Source organism: Daucus carota, chromosome 1 (genome assembly GCF_001625215.2).
Source record: "Daucus carota subsp. sativus chromosome 1, DH1 v3.0, whole genome shotgun sequence".
In the NCBI taxonomy this organism is placed as follows: Eukaryota; Viridiplantae; Streptophyta; class Magnoliopsida; order Apiales; family Apiaceae; genus Daucus; species Daucus carota.
Genome location: NC_030381.2, coordinates 33,880,005 through 33,900,741, shown reverse-complemented (window position 1 = coordinate 33,900,741; position 20,737 = coordinate 33,880,005). Strand labels below are relative to the sequence as shown.

The window sequence follows — 20,737 nt, the reverse complement described above, 5'->3', positions numbered from 1 at the left end:
GGCCTCTCTGCACAACTTTGAGCATCTCTAAGATTAAGAGATCTTTGGCTCCACTTAAAAGAAATATTTATTGTTTATAAATAAGATATTGTTTATAAATAAATGTAATTTTTAATTTATGTGTTTAAATAAATTTCTTGATATATACAAATTGTTAGATATAAAAATTATTAATATAACAATAAAATAGGATAAAATATCTTTTAAATGATCTTATGCATATTTATAACATCAAATTTCAAACCAAAATATAAATCACTACTTCTCAGATGGTGATTTATAAAAATTGACTTATAACCAAGTCGGCTAGAGATTTAATTAAGCTTTAGCTTAACAGGGCTGATTATTTGTTTTAATACTTGGTCTAAGCTTTTTAATTTAGCTTTAAAAAGGACTGCAATAGAAATTCAATTTTGCGTGATCAATTAATATTTGAAACCAGCATCAATAAATGAACGAGGGGTGGACTTTTGTTTTCCTTGTGAACAATTATGTAGCAAGAAGATATATATGCACATGCCTCGCTTTCTTGAAGTGCCGGTGGAGCTCATATTCAACCCAAGAACGCCCAACAAACACTTTAATGGGGGAGAAGGACTTGTAGTACTCATGGTGCATCTTTGTTCACCTTGTTTATGCAAACCACTTTTAACAAGTCCTGAACGTATGATAAGTAGTAAGTTGAAGAGATTAGTTTAAGCATTTTTAAGAAGGCCAGAACATGAAATATTTTAATTAAATAAAATTATCCGAATACTAACTTATAAGTTACACTTCACTTCTTTAAATTAACAAATATTTTAATTAACACTTCACTTCTTTAAATTAACAAATATTTTAATTAAATAAAATTATCCGAATACTAACTTATAAGTTACACTATTTAAGTAGTTATTTTTTTTGATAAAAAGTAATCAATTCATTAATCAAAAATCATACGGCATCAACAAATATAATCGAAATTGGACAAACGGTCAATTATATCGCTATTGAATCTTTCTTTTTTGGAGAAGCAACTTAGTGATTTGAAGATGATTTGAAAATCATAACCCACTTAATTTTTATAATTTATGTTTTTCTTTGCCTTGCACTAAATAGTACTCCCTCTGTCTCAAAATAAGTGTCGCTTTGACTTTCCTTACGTCATTTGAGGTGAAAAAAACATACTTCTACATACTCCCTCCAGTCCATAATATAAGTCGTTTGACTTTTTACACCTTTTACACGTAACTTTAGATGTTTTGACCACATAGCATATATTAATATTTTTGTAATTTTCTTAGTGTGAATAAAAATATAAATGTTTTTTTTTGAGAATGAAAATATAAATGTTATATTTCTATTCAGAAAAAAAATTACAAAAAATATTAATATTTATTATGTGGTCAAAGCACTTAAAGTTACGTGTAAAAAGTCAAAGGACCTATAATATGGACTAGAGGGAGTAATATTTATCAAATTTTCTTTCTGAATAAAAGTTTATCACCTATATTTTTATTCAAGAAAAGAAAATTTGAAAAATAATGTGTAGAGGTATGGGTTTTTATACCTTAAATGACAGTGCAATCAAAGTAACACTTATTTTGGGACAGAGGGAGTAATAAGTAACTTTTTTACCGAACTAGTTCTCCAGCAAGTAGACATGTTTAATGTTTGAGAAAATGCATGCACAGACATTGATAACTCTACAAGAAAAACCAGGCTAGCTACTTTTCTTACTATCATATACACCATTATACAACAGTCCTTACATGTAACTTCTACTTCAAGAATCTGTGACCGAAACAGAATTTGGAGACAGATCGAGTTCGGAATTCAAGGTTTAGAAAAATAAATGTTCGATGATTTTCAGATTCATCATAAGTTAGTAAGTCTCGAATCGGTATTTTTATTTGTAGACTAATAGGCTAATTAGCTACTGATGTGCGATGCAGGAAAATTCAGACATAACTTGATGTTTTTTACAGTGTCATGTGAGAAGTGTTATATTCAAAACCCTACAGTGTTTTGATGTAGCTAGCATTTAAAATATTGAACAGGTGGGTGTTGAGGCAATTAGATCTGTAACATGGAAGCTTTAATGCCAACTGCATTTAGAAGAATATTGTATGTGAAAACAAAAATTAGAGATACAACTTAGATTTGGCACTGGTATAAATACCCGTTTGGTGATAGATCAAATATCATATATTCAATATCATTGTCTGTTTGAGGTTTAAAGATGATGAGGAGTAACAGTGCAATGAAATCATTATGTGTGCTGTCGTTGCTTCTGTTGGTGAGTTTTGCGGTGGCTAGGAATGTGAGGCATGTTGATGCCGAGGAGAAGACTTTTATTGGTGGTGGTAAGGGTGGTGGATTTGGTGGGGGAGCTGGTGGTGGTGCTGGAGGAGGGCTTGGCGGTGGAGCTGGAGGTGGTGGAGGATTAGGAGGGGGTTCTGGGGGAGGACTTGGTGGTGGAGGTGGACTAGGAGGAGGAGCTGGAGGGGGAGGAGGTCTTGGTGGGGGACATGGATTAGGTGGTGGAGGAGGTAAAGGTGGTGGATTTGGAGGAGGTGTTGGTGGTGGTGCTGGAGGAGGAGGAGGATTAGGAGGTGGTGCTGGTGGAGGAGGAGGTAAAGGTGGTGGATTCGGAGGAGGTGCTGGGGGAGGATCCGGTGGTGGATTTGGAGGAGGTGCTGGTGGTGGTGCTGGGGGAGGAGTCGGAGGAGGATCGGGTGGTGGATTTGGAGGAGGTGCTGGTGGTGGGGTAGGAGGAGGATCAGGTGGTGGATTTGGAGGGGGAGCTGGTGGAGGTGCAGGTGGAGGAGCTGGAGGTGGTGCAGGAGGAGGATTCGGAGGAGGAGCTGGAGGTGGTTCAGGTGGAGGATTCGGAGGGGGAGCTGGTGGCGGTGCAGGCGGAGGAGCTGGGGGAGGATTCGGAGGAGGAGCAGGTGAAGGTGGTGGCTTTGGAGACAAACACTGAAACAGCAGCTCCAGTTGATGAACTTGCTGCTTGCATGCATGCATGGTTCACACATCATTGAGTATTGTTTAAGCTACTTGAATTAATGCAACTATATATATGTATCTGATTAAGATTATATGGAATATTGATAAATGTTATCTACTCCAATTATAAGAGTAAACTACTTTGTTTTTGCATGGCTAGCTTGTTCACTGTTACTATAATCTACTAGACTACTACTATGAATCAGTTAATGCAAAATGGAAAACAATCGTGCATGCTTATAAAGCTAGAGTATTAATCAAATGGAGAAAAATATAAGGCATACGCAGAGAAGCTAAAATTTGAGACACAAAACTCAGCAACTTATAAATAATTTGGAGCTATGCAGAGCAGTTGATGAATATAAAATTTTAAATGTTCATGAATACATGACACAGATATATGTTTGTTTGCCGAGGAATTTTAGGTACTTCATATTTTTATCAAATTATAATTACATTTATATTTATATTTATTTATCCCTTTTTTTATATCTCAATAAAATATTATTCTAAAAATATAGAGTATATCTTCTTCTATACAGATAGTTATAATATTTTCTAAAAGGTTACTCTTACGTCTTACCACTCATTGCCACACCTACTTTTTATTTAAATAAAAAAATTTGGTTGAGGGACATTTTTAGACATGACGTCATGATTATTCTGTGTGGTAATAGAAAAATACGGAAAGAAAATTAAATGCTTCACCTACAAAATTGGATATTAAATTTTTCATCAAGTGACATGTGTTAAATTCTGATGAGAGTGTCTCATGTATTCATATTAATAATAATAATTAAAATATTCCCATTTTCAAAATAATATTATTTTACATAAAATTTTATATTTTATTTAGTGTGTATGAAAATCCTTTCTTAAAATAAGAAAGAAAGCCTAATCTCTTAAACACTTTTTCTACAAAATAAATATGTAAGCGGGCCCAAGCCTCAAAAGAGATCCACGCGGGTGATTGACTCTCGCTAGGCCTTTATTATCTTATACTTGCTACATTACTTTTGAGTTTTAATTTTTGACCAAACTAGCCGTCCAATCTAAACCATAATAACCCAGACAAGTACCGCTCCTTCATGTCACATAAATCAACAACAAGCCCTGACTTGGTCTGTTTAAAACTCAATTTATTATCGAGTTCAAGTTTACAAAAAGAAAAAATTGTTTGTCAAAAGACTCTGAGGCGACTTGAGTGGTTTTAGGACCCGATCTCGAGCTCAGTTCACTATGTTAAGTTCGGACTTGATTCATTAAAATAAAATATAAGTTTTTCGTGTAAAAAATTGAGATAAACAAATTTAAAATTAATATACTTATTTATAACTTAGATTAATAATCAAACTCATTCTTAAATTATTCAATAATCGATCTTCACAGATCTCACTCGATTTACCAAATTAAATTAATGATATCAACTAAGTTATCCTGATTTCATGTGATAAAAAGTATAACACATGAGTGATGACATTGGCATGTCATGTGGTATGGTGCTGAGGAGTTAATAAAAATGAAAATAAAAATAAAAGCATTAATTGGACAGAAAATTCAATCATATAAGTAATGTGATTTTACTTATATCTTTATTTGTATAATATTTAACTTATCACCACGTCATATACATATTAAAATTATGACCCATTTACTATATTTTTTGTCAACAATTTAAATAAATTTAACATGATACTATGAGCTGAGTGAGACTCTGCGGATATCATACATGATTTGGGGATGAGTTTGATAAATAATATTTTACGATTTTCTCGTAACTGCGATCAACCAGACAGAAACCGTTGATGAAACTAGTTACATATTTTTTTATTTTTTTTTGTAAAGTAAACTAGTTACATATTGTTTAATAAATAAAATTCAAAAAACCACAGAGAAAGCAGTGTTTCATAAAATCTAACATAAGTATATATAATAATACGGTTTTTCTATGGTGTGCCCGTGGCACACAATAAGCACAAAATTTGATAACTTTCTTATGTTTTGATTGGTTTATATTTTTTTAATAATGATGACCAACCACACTACTGAAAACTCACCAAATTTATGAGTTTTCGTACTTAGCATGTGCCCATTGGGGCACACTATACAAACCCATAATAATATCCCCAGGCTAGTAGGCCACGGTTTATAAAGTGACATGATAAATTTGCTCCATTATTGATTGAGATCTGTTTTATCACAATTTTATAATTTCGAGTTTTGAATATTAAATAAGATTAAAATAGGAAAAAGTAAATTTTCATGAACTATTTGACTAACGGTTCACAAATAACTCCAATTCATCAATTTCGTTCTTAGTGAATTCAAGTTCTAACAAAAATATGTATTCGACAAGTACAATGTACAATAATCAACTCTGCTTACTAAACAACTACTCATTTTCAATAAGTAAAAATTAAATTAGACTCGACGCGCGATCATTTACAGACACAGTTTCAATCAAAAACACCCTAATGTTACTCATTGTTTTACTGTAACTATTTTAAAATGTCCCTCTCATTTTTTTACGTTATTATAAATAGTATGTTTTTTCTATTATTATACCCATTATCATCCCCTACTATCTCATATTTAACAATAAAAACTACTATTACACCTCCTACTTTCCTCCACTATCTCATATGTCCACAATCTAAGATGTATTATTAAATATTGATAGGTGCCATCACTTTACCCACTTTTCATCTAATTTTACTCATTTTTTTATACATTGTCTTGGTCTCATCGTCCTCTCCAATGTAAAGAATTGAAGGGGACGGAAGGAGTAATCGGGAACGAGAGAATGTACATGGACACACAACACATTGCTGCATCCGGACTGTCATCCCATTGTATGCTATGAAAGTCACATCACCCAGTCTTTTCTAGTTGACTATGGTGCCTCATTTGCATGACAAATTCCCCTAGTGGGACCCTAAACATTCTTGGCCAATTCAGAAATTATTTCTTTCTAGTGTGCCTAAACACAGTCACACACTCACATTTTTATATTGCATTGGACATTGTCATTTTTCAAACAAAACTTTCCTCCATTCACACTTGTGTAAAAAACAATTTATTAACTTTCCTGCTAGTTGAATTTCTTTGAACCAGTTTTACACTTCACTGAGTAGCTTAGGATTTGTGAAGAGAATGCAAGAAATTTAGAAGCTTAGGATTCTTGGGTAGCTCAGAAAAGTGATTTTGTTGGATGATTGAACAATGGGTGGTGCAGCAGCTGGGGTTCAATTCTTGTGGGCTCAGCAAGTTCCTCTTTTGGTGCAAAAGGTACTTTTTTTCTTAATAGTGTGATTTTTCTGTTTACTTTTTGTTTTATTGGTATGATGATGTAATGGCCTAGGGGGGTCTGTTTTTCTCAGCTTTTAATCTTGAGATTATGTTCTTTTGGTGATTTGATGTTGTATTTTCTGCTGAATCTACATGGGTATGCTACTGTGAGTCTGTGACTCATTAGACTGTGGAAACTTTTCTGTTATGAGTAGAGTGAGATGGTGCTTTTTCTGAACTGAATTTGCATGGTTAGTTAGGTTTGTCATTCTAAGGTAGTGTGTAGCTTTTAATTATGAATTAATTATTTTGTCGCATTGTCACAGGTTTTGTATGATCATCTATTATCAATATTGTGTTTTTGTTTAAATGGGTTGGTTGAATTTATATCATATCATCATAGATTATGCTTTTCATTTAAAAGGGATATTTAGATTTTGAATCTTTCACTATTTTTCGAGTAAAATTTGAATTTTGAAGCTGGGATTTGATATATAGGTATGAGCAAACTTGCTTAGAAGTTGCTATAGCCTGATTTTGTTAGAAGCCATTGTATTTGCATTCTCTTATGTTTTGTGATATGAAGCCCCGTAATGAGGCGATACAGATTACTATACACATTTATTTTGCTTAGAAGTGTATTTATGGAGCTCTCTGATATCTTTATAAACTGCTCTGGAGCAGAAATTTCTCAACTGTATGAAACACAATGAGAATCAGAAGCTGGATTGACCAAAGGGTTATCAGAATAAAAGGAAGTGTGCGAAAGATGATGAAGTGCATTTGTTCAGGGGAGCAACTAATTGTTGAGGAAACGATTCCTTCACCAGATTCACTGGCTACAAGAGATTATTCAGCAAGTGGATATTCTTCTCGAACTGGGGAGAATGATACGAAGATTGACACCAGTACTATTGAAGAGGCAGAATCATCTCTTCGGGAGAGTGATTTTTTAAATTATGAGGTGATTCCAACTAATACTGTATAATCAAGATTTGCTTTTAAAAATCATCTGTTGAGTGACTACTTACAACCATTACCATGTGACATTGTTATTCACGAGAACTTTTCTTTTAGTTTACAATTTACTTAACTAAGATACTCCTACTTTTTGTATTTTTGATCAGACTCATTCAGTAGCAGCTAATCAGATCAATGCTAGTGGAAATTTCCTAAATTAGAGGAATATTAGGTGAAGGGGGTGAGTATGTGGATAGAAAATAAGGATTTAAGGTAGTAGAGTGGAAGAATGGTGAAATACTTCCGTAAAGGGACTATTTGCTACTTAAGAGTTAAGACATATGATTTGCTGCTACTGTCTTTATTTAAGCATGCTGCACCATGGTAGATTGGTAGGCCAGAATATTCACATGAGATCAGGCATTCTAATTGAAAAAAATTGGATATTGAACTGGATACATGGGCCAGATAATTGCATTACAGTAGTTTATTTTCCGTTATGCTCATCTTGCTCTATAAGAGACTTGCAATGTAGAAATCAAGAAGGATATATATATTGATACTTTGTTTACTAATTATTTTTATATAGTTCATCATTAAATATTGTGTTATCCTGCCAAAATATACTCTGACATTAAGCATGAATTTTTTTGTAAACTTAGGAAGCAAGAGCGCTATTAGGTAGACTTGAGTTTCAAAAAGGAAACGTAGAGGGTGCTCTGCACGTATTTGAAGGAATCGACATTACTGCTGTAGTTCCCAAGATCAAGACCTCCATCATGAGTAGATGTGAACTCCCTCGACGTCATTCATTAACTGATTTATTACCAACAATGTCTATTCACGCGATCAGTTTACTTTTCGAGGCAATCTTTCTCAAAGCAAAATGTTTGCAGGCTCTAGGCAGGTTTACAGGTACACCTTTATCTTCGGCTGCATTATCTGTTTGTTAAGGTGCATTTTGTTATTTTGAGCAGCTGGTGATAAATATACATATTCTGTTAATAGCAAGAAGGTGAGATTCTGTGTGATGAATGGTATCGGCATAACTTTATTTTCTCATCAAGTCTATTAATCATTGGTGACCTTAATGAGGCCATCTTGTGTACTAAACAAGCAATTTTAGCCTGGTTCTTTAAAGAGGACCTAAATTGAAAACTTTTTATCGTTATCTCTTGTAACCACCAAGAAAGTCTGGAGGCTAAAAGTAATCAAAATATATAATTTTTATGTCCTGCTCTAATTCTTGTCTCCATTGAACATTTCTAGAGGCTGCTCACTCGTGCAAAGTACTTCTGGACACAGTTGAATCCGCGTTGCCTGAAGGCTTAACTGGAAACTTTGCTGCTGATTGCAAATTTCAGGAAACCATAAACAAGGCAGTAGAACTACTTCCAGATCTGTGGATTCTTTCTTGGGCTCCTGAAGAAGCGATTTTGGCATACCGACGAGCTCTACTCTACCAATGGAATCTAGATACGGAGACCAGAACAAAAGTGGAAAAAAACTTTGCAGTATTTCTTCTATACAGTGGTACAGATGCAACCCCTCCAAATCTTCGCTCCCAAATGGAAAGTTCCTTTGTACCAAGAAACAATATAGAAGAGGCTGCTCTTTTGTTACTGATTCTTCTCAGAAAATTTTCTCTCCGGAAAATTGGATGGGACCCTTCAATATTGGATCACCTTTCATTTGCACTAACTATTGCAGGGGATCTTAGATCTCTTGCCCATCACGTTGAGGAGCTGCCTCCTGGGATCATGGAAAGACGTGAACGATACAATACTCTAGCCCTTTGTTATTATGGGGAAGGCGAGAACGTGGTTGCTGTTAATTTATTGAGGAACCTGTTGAATAATCGGGAGAACCAAACCTACATAACTGAATTGATACTAGCTTCAAAGATTTGTGCTGAGAATTCTGATCGCCTTCAAGAAAGTGTAGGCTACTTGCAGAAATATCTTTCAAAAAGTAGTGGAAGATGTAATGGAATGGTGGGTGTAGCACATTCTTTACTCGGCATTTCTCTTTCATCACTATCTAGGATAGTGGTGTCCGATCTTCAAAGGATTTCAAGACAGTCTGAAGCAATTGAAGCGCTTGAGACTGCAGAAAATACGATGAAGGTAACAGATCCAAATGTTCTTTTTCATCTTAGTCTTATAAATGCGGAGCAAAGAAAGTTGGACGTTGCTCTTTACTACGCAAAACAGCTGTTGAAATATGAGGCAGGGGCTAGTGTCAACGGATGGATCCTTGTAGCTCGCATATTGTCTGCTCAAAGAAGGTATGTTGATGCTGAGAATATAATCAATGCTGCTTTAGATGAGACAGGAAAGTGGGATCAAGGAGAGCTGATGCGAACCAAAGCCAAATTGCAGATTGCACAAGGCCATATAAGGAATGCTGTTGAGACATATACACATCTTCTTGCTGTTCTTCAAGTACGGAGTAAGAGCTTTGGAGTTCAGAAAAAGCTTTTAAATGTACGTTGCAATCCTGGTTTCGGTCTTTAGGTGAATTTTACTGTCATAGCTCCAAATTGGCTTACTCTGTCTAGTTTTTTGTCTTATTTTTCATTGCAGAACAGGGGAAACCGTGACAAACTTTTGGAAATGGAGACTTGGAATGATCTTGCAAACATATACACGAGCTTGTCGCAGTGGCGAGATGCTGAGGTTTGTTTGTCAAAATCTTCCTCTATCAATCCTCACTCCGCTTCCAGATGGTATTCCTTGGGTAAGTATACATGTCAAATCTTTGTTTATTCTTGCTGAAGTAAGTGCTCTTATGTCTATAGAAACATGGTTAGAATTTTCTACTATTATACACAAAGTTGCATTTTGCATATAAAAGACGGTTGTCAAGACTGTCACTATCTTAAAAGCGAAGATTCTGAAGCTTTGCTTTTAAAGGTTTGTTCTACAAAGGGAGAGGCCTTCACGCAGATGCTCTGAAATCTTTTGAGAATGCGCTAGACGTGGATTCCAGTCATGTCCCGAGCTTGATAGCTACAGGCATTACTCTGAGAGAAGTCAATGATCGATCCTTGCCAGTTGTGAAAAGCTTTTTGACTGATGCTCTGAGACTAGACAGAACAAATTCCTCTGCTTGGTACAATCTTGGACTGCTCTACAAAGTGGAGAACGGGGGATCAGAAGTCGAAGCTGCTGAATGTTTGAAGCTGCAGCTATACTTGAAGAATCTGAACCAGTTGAACCTTTCAGATGATTAAATACTCCACTGCTTCCTGCATACATCAATCATGTGTGGAATGGCTTATCAAAAGCACTATATTTAACCATTTATACTTCGTTACTTAATAACTTTGGAATTATGAAATACGAGAACTTCTATAGATATCAAAAGATTCTATACTCACCATTCAATCAGTTATAATCTTCTTATCCGTATCCTTATTCTGTATAAGTTCTAAGACCAAATACAAAGGTATGAAAGTATATGTTGCATCATGGTCTATGCGGATGTTGTAATAATGCTACTTTTTCTGGATTCATATCGAAGTGTTGTTAATCTTCGTACTCCTCGACCTTTTGTTACCGAGGGTGAGGAGTATGCACTAGACTATAATGCTAGGGATTCTTAGAGATTTATAGAAAAGCACATAAAGATTGAGGAGCAAACAAAACATGAACACAATGTAATTTCCCTTCAATTTAAAACAGATTGTGGCTGAACAAAATTACAGAGCTACCAACTAACATCATCGAAAAGCAATTGTAATTGCAACGTATCGAAGATAAGGCAGAAAAAATTGTTATACAGATCTATAGCTTGCGAAGATCAATCCCAGCTTTCTTAGCGACTGCGTCCAGTCCATTCTTCTCTATGGTCTTTATAGCCTTCGTTGACAGGCGCAACTTTACAAAGCGGTTTCCTGCCTCCCACCAAATTCTTTTATATTGTAGGTTCACAAATTGCAACCTTTTAGTCTTGTGATTTGAGTGTGAAACCCTGTTTGCTTTGTTGGCTTTCTTTCCTGTGAAGGGGCATATCCTACCTGAAAATATGTCGATTTACGCAGTGGTTACTAATACACTCGGATGTAAACATCTTTGGTCATAAGATTACAAGAGCAAAAATATATTGATATCAACAATTAATAACCAAATATGGCACACAGGTTCTATACAACATGACATAATAAGAACCAATTCAACAAGTGATATTGATGAAAAGACATGACATAATATATTATCGAGATACATAGCAGGGGAGGGTGCTAAGCTACTGCACATTTGCAAGGAAGGACTCAATCTCTCACAAGTATGCCAGTGGAAAAAGAGAATAATGGTGCACCAGCTTAACGCCCTAAACACATATCAGCTAGACCCAGCATATCAGCTAGACCCAGCATATATCTATTAACTTGATCCTCCATTCCATTCCTCACACACTATACTGGAGATCACACCCCCAACTATTAACGAAGCTTAATTCTCAATACTCCCACTTCCCACTAATTCCCAATAGTTCTATCAAACATCCCTTCTCAATAAGAATGTGCATGTCCTGACTAATTCCTTCCTCCATTCCATTCCTTACACACTATACTGGAGATCACACCCCCAATATGGGTTAGAAATGCTCCATTCCCTCCTATACTCAATTTCCTTTCAAATCTCATCATAACAATTTTGCACGCACTCAATTGTTTTTACAACTTTCCTTCTACCCCTATTATCTTCATTTATTTTTAGTCATTCCATTCCATTCTCCCCAACCAAACACAAAATTAGATCATCCAACTTCATATCTGTGTAGTTGCAAATCAACCACTCACTAATCAAATTATGACTTATAGGCAACCTAACAAAATCATACAGCTGAACAAGGCTTTCCCATCTTTCACACCCTGTCTGTTCTACCTACGACAATACCAACAGCAAAATTACGAATTCATTCATTTTCCTAAACCAACAACTGCGGAAACAATCAAGTACCCACATTACCTATACTAAAAACCCACAAAGTAACACGTTCACACAAGCACCCTCTTTTCGAGTTTTGGGATATGTTTAATCGAACTTACACACTAACAAAACCATAAGCACATTCACATAAATAACCCAAAAACACATAAATCATCAAACACCCACATTTTAAAATCCACATATCTAACAAGAACATAAATGGGCTTACGAGCAACAGGCTGAAGAGGGAGCTTAGTGGGTGGCACACAGATGGGCCTGACCAAATGAGCAGAATGAGTGTGTGATATTTGAAGACCACTCAATTGAGAACAAACGAAACGCAGGTCAGCGACTGAAGCGAACGACGTCGTCTTGAGGGACGGTGAAATGGGTGGTCTTGTAGATGATGAAAGGTGTGTTCTTGAGCTCAAGATGCCCACTGAAGAAGCCATGAGTGTTGCCATTATTTTTTTTCTCTTATCTTGTTTTCAATCCTCTGTGTTTTTGGTTTGGTCCTGTGGCTTTTGCAATCGTGTATTGTATAATTTTGTTATCTGCTTGCTGGAAATGATAAAATCAGAACAAAAGGGAAAATTATAAGAAAATGTCCGCACCATGAAACGACACCAATAAAAAAAAATTACGGGTCGAGGCTCGAGTCTCATAGCTAGAGCTGTAAACGAACCGAACTGTTCGGTAAGTTCGTTCGGTTCGTGTTCGAGTTCGGTAAGCTCGTCCGGTAAGCTTACCGAACACGAGTTCGAACAACACTTTACGTCCGATAAGCTTAACGAACCGAACCGAACTTTTAGGATGATCGGTTCGTGTTCGGTTCGTTAAGCTCGTGTTCGGTTCGAGTTCGAGAAACTCGTGTTCGTTCGACAATAATAAAAATATTTATAATATTATATGTAAATATGATATATAATATTATTTAAAAATATACATTGTTCGTGAATAGTTCGTGTTCGGTTCATGTTCGGTCCGGTTCGATATGTTCACGAATAGTTCGTGTTCGGTTCGGTTCGTTACCGAACCGAGTTCGGACAGAAAATTTTGCCCGATAAAATTATCGAACATTGTTCGGTTCGCTAAGATTTAGTTCGAGTTCGATAAGATTTCGTTCGAGTTCGGTTCGCTTACAGCTCTACTCATAGCATTTCTAAATTCTAAGAGCAACTCCAGCAGCTTCCCTATTTCATGTCCTAAGTCCAAATATAAGGAATGTGACATAAATTAGTGCTTCAGCAATCAGCAGTGTCTTAGATGTGCCTTAAATCACTAGGATCCTCCTTCCATGCCTTATTAATAAGGCACCACTAGCCATGCTTTATTTGATTTCTTTAATAAAAAAATCATTTCTCTCTCTTATTGTAACTTATTTTCTCTCTCTTCCTTCCATCTTTTATCAATCTCTTTCCAAATTTATTATTATAATAATAATAAGGAATGAATTATAAGGATCATTGTTGGAGTTGAAATACAAAATCTTGTCCTAAATCACTAGGATTCAATATTTTATAATATTTATAAGGAAGACACTAAGAGCATCTCCAACCATGGAGACCCCTTAGCTAAAAAGTGAATAATCATACCAAAAATACAAAATTTAGCCAACCACTTCAAAATTTCACACTCCAACCATAGTGACCTGTTGTCTATAAATTTAGGCAACCTCCTATGGATGACTAAATTTGTTGAACCTCTACAGACCTGTAAGAAATCTGTAGGATGATTACACATCATTTATTACCATATTAAACTGATATATTCTATTTATAACAACTAAAATATTAATAACATACTCTTTTTAAATTATAGCTGTTGTGAGAGGAATTGATACAACACCCCCAGAACCGTATAGCACAATTATAGGGATATCTGTTACGACTACGAAAATCACGGTTAGCTCTTAGGGGCTACCGTTAACATAAACTAAGAAAACAAATGAGAAACAAGTGTGTTTAAGGGCTGAGCTTGCAAAGAACCAAACAACGAGGCCGGAATTATGGAATTCCGTCCTGCAATTGCCCGGAAAAATCTGTCACAAAGGTTACACGTGCCTCTCTTTAGAGTGTAGAACTCGTGAAAATGATCCTCGTCCCTTTGCAAGGTGCCTACATACCCTATATTTATAGGGATCAAGCCCATGTAGTTCTTGATTTAGGACTCTGAAGAGATAAGCTCTTATCCCCTCTAGTTTAGGATAAAACAGCCTTCTTTCAGTAGTTATCCAGCGGTATCCCACTCCAAGTAGGTCACTTGAAGCCTTCATCTTGCATGATTATCCGAATTTATATGAATTATCTCCCCTTGATTGTAATTATCTCCATAATGTACGTATTTATCTCTTAATTCGTAGATAAATAATAGCTGATACACTCCCGATATGTCTCCAATTCGTCCTCCTAGAAACAAAGAAGAAGAGTCCTGCTTGGAGTCTGCCTGCCATTCTGCCCAGGCGGCGGAAGCCCTGCCAGCGGCATCCCCTAGCTGTAGCCCCATAACTGCAAGCCAGGATGCACTTAGCGGTAACCCCTAGCAGCGGTAACCCCTAAAGCGCCTTCAGGTGCAACCCCATTCTGATGGCAGCCTTTGTTATGCTTCCAGTGTAAGTCCATGTACCTTCTTGTACGCATTCAATGATTCACCCAGCTATGGCGAAGCCCATTATCCTTAACCAAATGACCCCAATAAGCCTAGGTAAAGCCCAAATAATATGATGGGCTATAAAATAAGCCCAGGGAGATTTTATGGCACAACAACTACCCCCCGGTTCCTTGAAGTATTGAATACGAGAGGAACCTAAGAACGGTAACCCTCAATCATCCAGCTGCAAGCCCTTAAATTATGTCAGAGGTTAATCGTAAATTATTCCTAAGCTTACGTGGGCGTAGCCCGGTGTAAGAAACAAGAAATAATTCAGACGTAACTCTCACACATAATTATAAAACCAATTATATTAATTCAGTACAACCACCACAAGCCTTGAATATTTATCCCCAAAATAATAAAAATTATTTTCCACAAATATATCCGAGCTTCCACAATTTTTATTCCACCCTTCTAGTTTCCCGCGTGTGCCATGTCAGTTTGTGATAAGGCCAATCCCAGAGATTTCGGGGTTTAATTTAAATTCAAATTGGTTTGAATTGCAACAGAAAATCCCTAATTAGGTGGTGCAGCCGTAGAGTCCTAGCCTGCCTCTACCTCTTCAGCCACCCACCTAGGCCTCGGGAAGCCCTGCGTCATCAAAGCCTTCTCCACGCCAAGCCAGTCACGGCACGCCACCTGGCGCAGCTGTCCCCCACTTCCCACAGCTATATATACACTTACACACAGCCTTGTTTCACTTTTCTTTTATCTCTCAAACACTTCACTTCACACTCTCTCTTCCGACCGAAGCACTTCCAGGCGCGCATTACTCTTTCTCACCGGCGTTCACTTCTCCGTCTCCGTTTCCAAGTTCCGACCAAAGGTATGCTCTCCTTGAGCCTTCGTTTTTATTTTTATTTTTCATTCGCACCATGTCTGCAACTAAACGTTTGTATGATCCATGCCTATCTGCCTCTTTTTCTCTTGACTGTTCACCTCGGTATGCGTGCACACACCCACATTCGCCTTGCTTGATGTTATTATGCCCGATTAAACTGCTAATTTGCCCTGCATGCCAATTATAGTTAAACATGTACACTCATCCTTTGAATATACACACACCACTGGTTTTAATTGACCCCAATTAGGCCCTGATTGTTTCCCAACTGGGTTATCGCCCTTGGTGTTGTCGCATTGCTTTGAGGCCATGATCGTAACCCTAGATTATAAACCCTAGGTTCCCAATCGCCTCCAGGGGGAAACCCCTCTTTCACAATCGAACCCCTCTTTTTGTGCCCTTTATCTGCTGTGAATGTATTATTTGTGTGATTTGCTTAATATACTTGTTTAGCTGGTATCTTAGGATTGTGATTGGGCGTTGATTGTTGTGGTTGAAATTAGGGTTAGGATTAGGCTTCCCGCTCCGGGTCCCTTGTTGGGCTTCCCGAAGAAGATGAACCGTCCTCCGTGGCCTGTGCTACTTCCTGTGAGGGATGTAGCCCTCTTACACTTCAGGGCTCCAACTGAAGCCTTTTTCCTTCCTCCTTCACACCCGTAGGGCTCCACCCTTGCAGCCCAGTCTTCCGCAAACCCCTTCTCCTTCTCCCCTTTTTGTCTTTCTTTCTCTCGACCTCTCCTCGTCTTGCTGTGTCCTTTCGTTAACCCATCCTTTCCTATTGTAGATGTCTCAAGGATCCATGTCCTCACACTCTTCTCAGTCTACCACCAGCAAGGCTCCCGTTGTTGCGGTTGACACGGGATCCTCCTTTAGCCAGGACCTTCAGCCTGCCAGACCCTGTTTAGGGGTTAGCTCCAGAACCCGCTCCAGGCGCAATTTGGTGGTGAAGGAGCTCAACTGGACAACCTCTGAGTCCAGTAAGGAGGATGGGACCTCGGGCCTCCCGCTGGACCCCGCTGCTGAAGCCCTCGAAGGGAGCCCCGAGGAGGCTGAACGGGAGGCTGAGGCTTCCGTGGAGGTGATCGAGCCTCCAGCTGTAGTCCTGGCCTGCGAGCATATGGACTCCATCATGACTCCTGTTCGGCTGCAATCCCTATTGGAGTCCTGCAACCCTGGCTGTACCTTGGGGATCCCGAAGCCAGGAGAGAGGTGTCACCGCTTCGACACCCTCAAGCCAGGCACTGGCTACCCCAAAGCCGTGCTTTCCGCCCAGTTCTTCAGGCTGGGTTTGTCTCTCCCCCTCCATCCTTTCATCCTGGAGGTCTTGGACTTCTATGAGGTCTCTCCCATGCAGCTCACCCCCAACTCCTACCGCATGGCAGTCTGCCTCTACATCCTCTATGACATCCACCATGGGGTGAGGATGTCTGCTTTGGAGTTGGGCTGGTTCTTCCAGCTGAAACTTACTGGCAGGACCCCAGGGTTCTTCTACCTCACTGCCTGGAACACCCACCACAAGAAGGGCATCAAGGGCAACCGCCAGTCGATGTCGGATTGGCAGAAGCTCTTCCTTTACTGCTATGACTGCCCAGTCTACAGGAAGGACTTCAATCTCTCTCCCAGTAAGCCAGCTTTTCCTTAATCCATTGTCCAGTTTAGCCCTTTAGGGTTCCCGTTTAGTTTCCTTACGCTTGTATTTGTTGTAGACATGCCAGTGCAGATTCCTCTGGCGGGAGAGTCCCTTGAGAGGGCCAAGCATGTGTTGGGGCTATCTACCGGGCTAGGTGATGGCTCCAGCCTGCTTACTCCAGAAAATCTGGAGAGGCTCGGTTTTTCCACTACGGTGGTAGATGCATCCCCCGTTGACGAGGGGGGTGCAGATGTGGAGGCGACGGGAAGCCCAGGTTTCCTCTTAGCTTGCACCTTTGAACTTACTTTCCTAATATTCGCTTTATAAATTTCCTTCCTGCATGATTTGTGATTTTTATGCCATCTGCTATGCTTGCATTTCCCCATATTTCCGCATATGTTTGAACATTACCTAATTGTTTCTCCTTGTTTCTTTCCACAGATATGGCTGCCAACATCCCCCGGTTCGTTAAGCGCTCCACCAAGTATGAGGACCTCTTTGGAGAGGCCTCCGGTTCACAGACTCCCCTTCCCGCCAAGCCACTCTCCCAGCTTCCCGCTCCTTCCCTTGACCAGAAGAAGGCTTCTTCTGGGAGCCGCAAGAGGGAAATCTCCAAAGCTGGGGAGGCAGGGTCTTCAGCTGAAGGCCGTTCTAAGAAGCCCAAGGTGGCCTTGGCGCGTAGCTCTCCGGCCCCCTCCTCTTCTCAGAAGACTCAGCTCTTCCAACGGATGCTCTCCGATCAGATCCCTGAGGCCACCATCCGGGAGTGGGATAGACTCTCCATTGCTGAGGCCACCCGAGACAAGATGGTGGCCAATGCCAAGAGCCTGTTCCTCGACCTAAAGATGGGGGAACACGTCGCCGATACCGCCCGGGTGAACGAGACTATGAGGGCGGACCTGAAGCAGGCCAGGGCTGATCTGGCTTCCGCTGTCAAAGAGAGGGACGCCTTCCGGAAGGCCAACCTCAAGTTCAAGGAGGCGGAGGGCGAAGCTCGGCGGCTGAAGGAGAAGGAGGACCTGGTGAAGAGGGGGCTAGAGGAGGAGGTTGATGGCCTGCGTAGGCAGGTTAAGGAGCTGGAGTTACAGGTGAAGGGGCTTCAGGATGCGGCCGCCGTTGTCAAAGCGGGCAGGAAAGACCGGGAGGCTACCATCTTCGAGGCTGGGGTAGCTGCAGGCATCAAGGACTGCGTTAAGTCGGCCTACAGGTTCTTTCCTGAGAATGACTGGGCGAGGCTGGGACCCGATGCTGCGGTAGCCCTGGAGGAGGCGAAGGCTGAGGATGAGGCCGGCGTAGATAAGGCCCCGGCTGCTTCTCAGGGTCTTTCTGGCGATGGCGGCGTCAAGGGGGTTACGGCTGAAGACGAGCCGAAGCCCGCGGAGCTGGTCTCCGCGGGTCTTGTGGTGACGCCTCCGGAAGGGGTTCCGGCCGTAGCCCCTGCGGTAGCCTCGCAGGACCCCCCAGCCATTGATGAGAAGGACTCCTCCTCCCCTGCTGCTCTTTGACCTCCTTTCCCCCTATTTCAATCAACCCTTTTAATTACGAATGTTGAATTTGTGCGTGGCGCTTGTTGTCACGAATTGAATATTTTTTTTGGATGAGGGTGCGGGCACCTCCGAATGCTCCGCAAGACATTTACTGCTTCAAGGGACCTCCCCCTGTTGGTGTGGGGAGGAATTTTCCCTTGAATTTTATTATTTTTATAACAGCTGTTCTTGCTCCTTCATTTGCTTTGTATAAATTTTTTGTATTCCCTTGGATGTTATTGTGTTGGTCGCCTAACTCTTCCATGCAGGTAGAAAGGATGAATATAGGGGATAACCCTTGTAATGAAAGTGGGCGCATTGTCCACCTTCTGGGGGGTTTCGACCCTTGGGGCCTTGTTCTTCAAGGTTGTTTCCTTCTTTGTGGATGTATGCTGACGTATATACTTGTGTTAACTCCCCAGTAGCGTATATAGAAGCACTTAGTCTTTTCCTTGCAATAACCCATATAGGCACGATTGAATCTGATCTCACATGTGTAAGAATCTAGGGACACCATCGGGTGTAAGCCTCAAAATGACCCCTAGGTGTAAGCCTTTAGAGTAGTCTCCAAGTATAAGTTTTGAGATAATTTTACAACGTAGGCTTTGCAATAATTCCTCCAAATAAGTTCTGAAGTAATTCCACGAAGTGAGCTTTTTAGTAATCCCACCAAGTTGGCCTTGTAATAACTTCACCAAGTAAGCCTTATGAGCCTGGATAGGCTTTAAACTCGAAAGCCGAGGTAAGCCTTCGGCCTTGAAAGCCTCGATGGGCTTTAAACCTTGAAGGGCTACCGCAAGCCCAACACCATGAAAGCTTGAAAAGCTTTTGCCTTGAAAGCCTTGATAGGCTTGAAACCTTGAAAGCTTGAAAAGCTTTAGCCTTGAAAGCCTTGATAGGCTTGAAACCTTGAAAGCTTGAAAAGCTTTAGCCTTGAAAGCCTTGATAGGCTTGAAACCTTGAAAGCTTGAAAAGCTTTTAGCCTTGAAAGCCTTGATAGGCTTGAAACCTTGAAAGCTTGAAAAGCTTTTGCCTTGAAAGCCTTGATAGGCTTGAAACCTTGAAAGCTTGAAAAGCTTTTAGCCTTGAAAGCCTTGATAGGCTTGAAACCTTGAAAGCTTGAAAAGCTTTAGCCTTGAAAGCCTTGATAGGCTTGAAACCTTGAAAGCTTGAAAAGCTTTTAGCCTTGAAAGCCTTGATAGGCTTGAAACCTTGAAAGCTTGAAAAGCTTTAGCCTTGAAAGCCTTGATAGGCTTGAAACCTTGAAAGCTTGAAAAGCTTTTAGCCTTGAAAGCCTTGATAGGCTTGAAACCTTGAAAGCTTGAAAAGCTTTTAGCCTTGAAAGCCTTGATAGGCTTGAAACCTTGAAAGCTTGAAAAGCTTTTAGCCTTGAAAGCCTTGATAGGCTTGAAACCTTGAAAGCTTGAAAAGCTTTAGCCTTGAAAGCCTTGATAGGCTTGAAACCTTGAAAGCTTGAAAAGCTTTTAGCCTTGAAAGCCTTGATAGGCTTGAAACCTTGAAAGCTTGAAAAGCTTTTGCCTTGAAAGCCTTGATAGGCTTGAAACCTTGAAAGCTTGAAAAGCTTTTAGCCTTGAAAGCCTTGATAGGCTTGAAACCTTGAAAGCTTGAAAAGCTTTAGCCTTGAAAGCCTTGATAGGCTTGAAACCTTGAAAGCTTGAAAAGCTTTAGCCTTGAAAGCCTTGATAGGCTTGAAACCTTGAAAGCTTGAAAAGCTTTTAGCCTTGAAAGCCTTGATAGGCTTGAAACCTTGAAAGCTTGAAAAGCTTTTGCCTTGAAAGCCTTGATAGGCTTGAAACCTTGAAAGCTTGAAAAGCTTTTAGCCTTGAAAGCCTTGATAGGCTTGAAACCTTGAAAGCTTGAAAAGCTTTAGCCTTGAAAGCCTTGATAGGCTTGA

General features: G+C 39.6%; 2 protein-coding genes and 1 pseudogene across 2 annotated transcripts; 2 read left to right on the top strand and 1 right to left on the bottom strand.

Moving 5' to 3' along the window:
- Positions 1 to 2,221: 2,221 nt before the first annotated feature.
- On the top strand, positions 2,222 to 2,965 carry LOC135149935 (glycine-rich cell wall structural protein-like). Its single transcript, XM_064086135.1, has one exon. The coding sequence runs from the start codon at positions 2,222 to 2,224 to the stop codon at positions 2,963 to 2,965; it is 744 nt and encodes a 247-aa protein (XP_063942205.1).
- Positions 2,966 to 6,409: 3,444 nt separating this feature from the next.
- On the top strand, positions 6,410 to 10,653 carry LOC108204624 (protein NPGR2-like; annotated as a pseudogene).
- A 237-nt stretch (positions 10,654 to 10,890) lies between these two features.
- LOC108204625 (large ribosomal subunit protein bL28c) lies at positions 10,891 to 12,716 on the bottom strand. Its single transcript, XM_017374154.2, has 2 exons — positions 12,403 to 12,716; positions 10,891 to 11,260 (listed from the first exon to the last, which is right to left on the bottom strand). The coding sequence occupies exons 1-2, from the start codon at positions 12,635 to 12,637 to the stop codon at positions 11,028 to 11,030; spliced, it is 468 nt and encodes a 155-aa protein (XP_017229643.1). The 5' UTR covers positions 12,638 to 12,716; the 3' UTR covers positions 10,891 to 11,027.
- Between the last annotated feature and the right edge of the window lie 8,021 nt (positions 12,717 to 20,737).

Bases quoted from the DNA above. Each gene is read 5' to 3' on its own strand.
- LOC135149935 (XM_064086135.1), top strand. From the start codon at position 2,222: ATGATGAGGAGTAACAGTGCAATGAAATCATTATGTGTGCTGTCGTTG.
- LOC108204625 (XM_017374154.2), bottom strand. From the start codon at position 12,637: ATGGCAACACTCATGGCTTCTTCAGTGGGCATCTTGAGCTCAAGAACA. The intron at 11,261-12,402 runs GTAAGCCCATTT...ACATATTTTCAG, and splicing joins CCCTCTTCAGCCTGTTGCTC to GTAGGATATGCCCCTTCACA.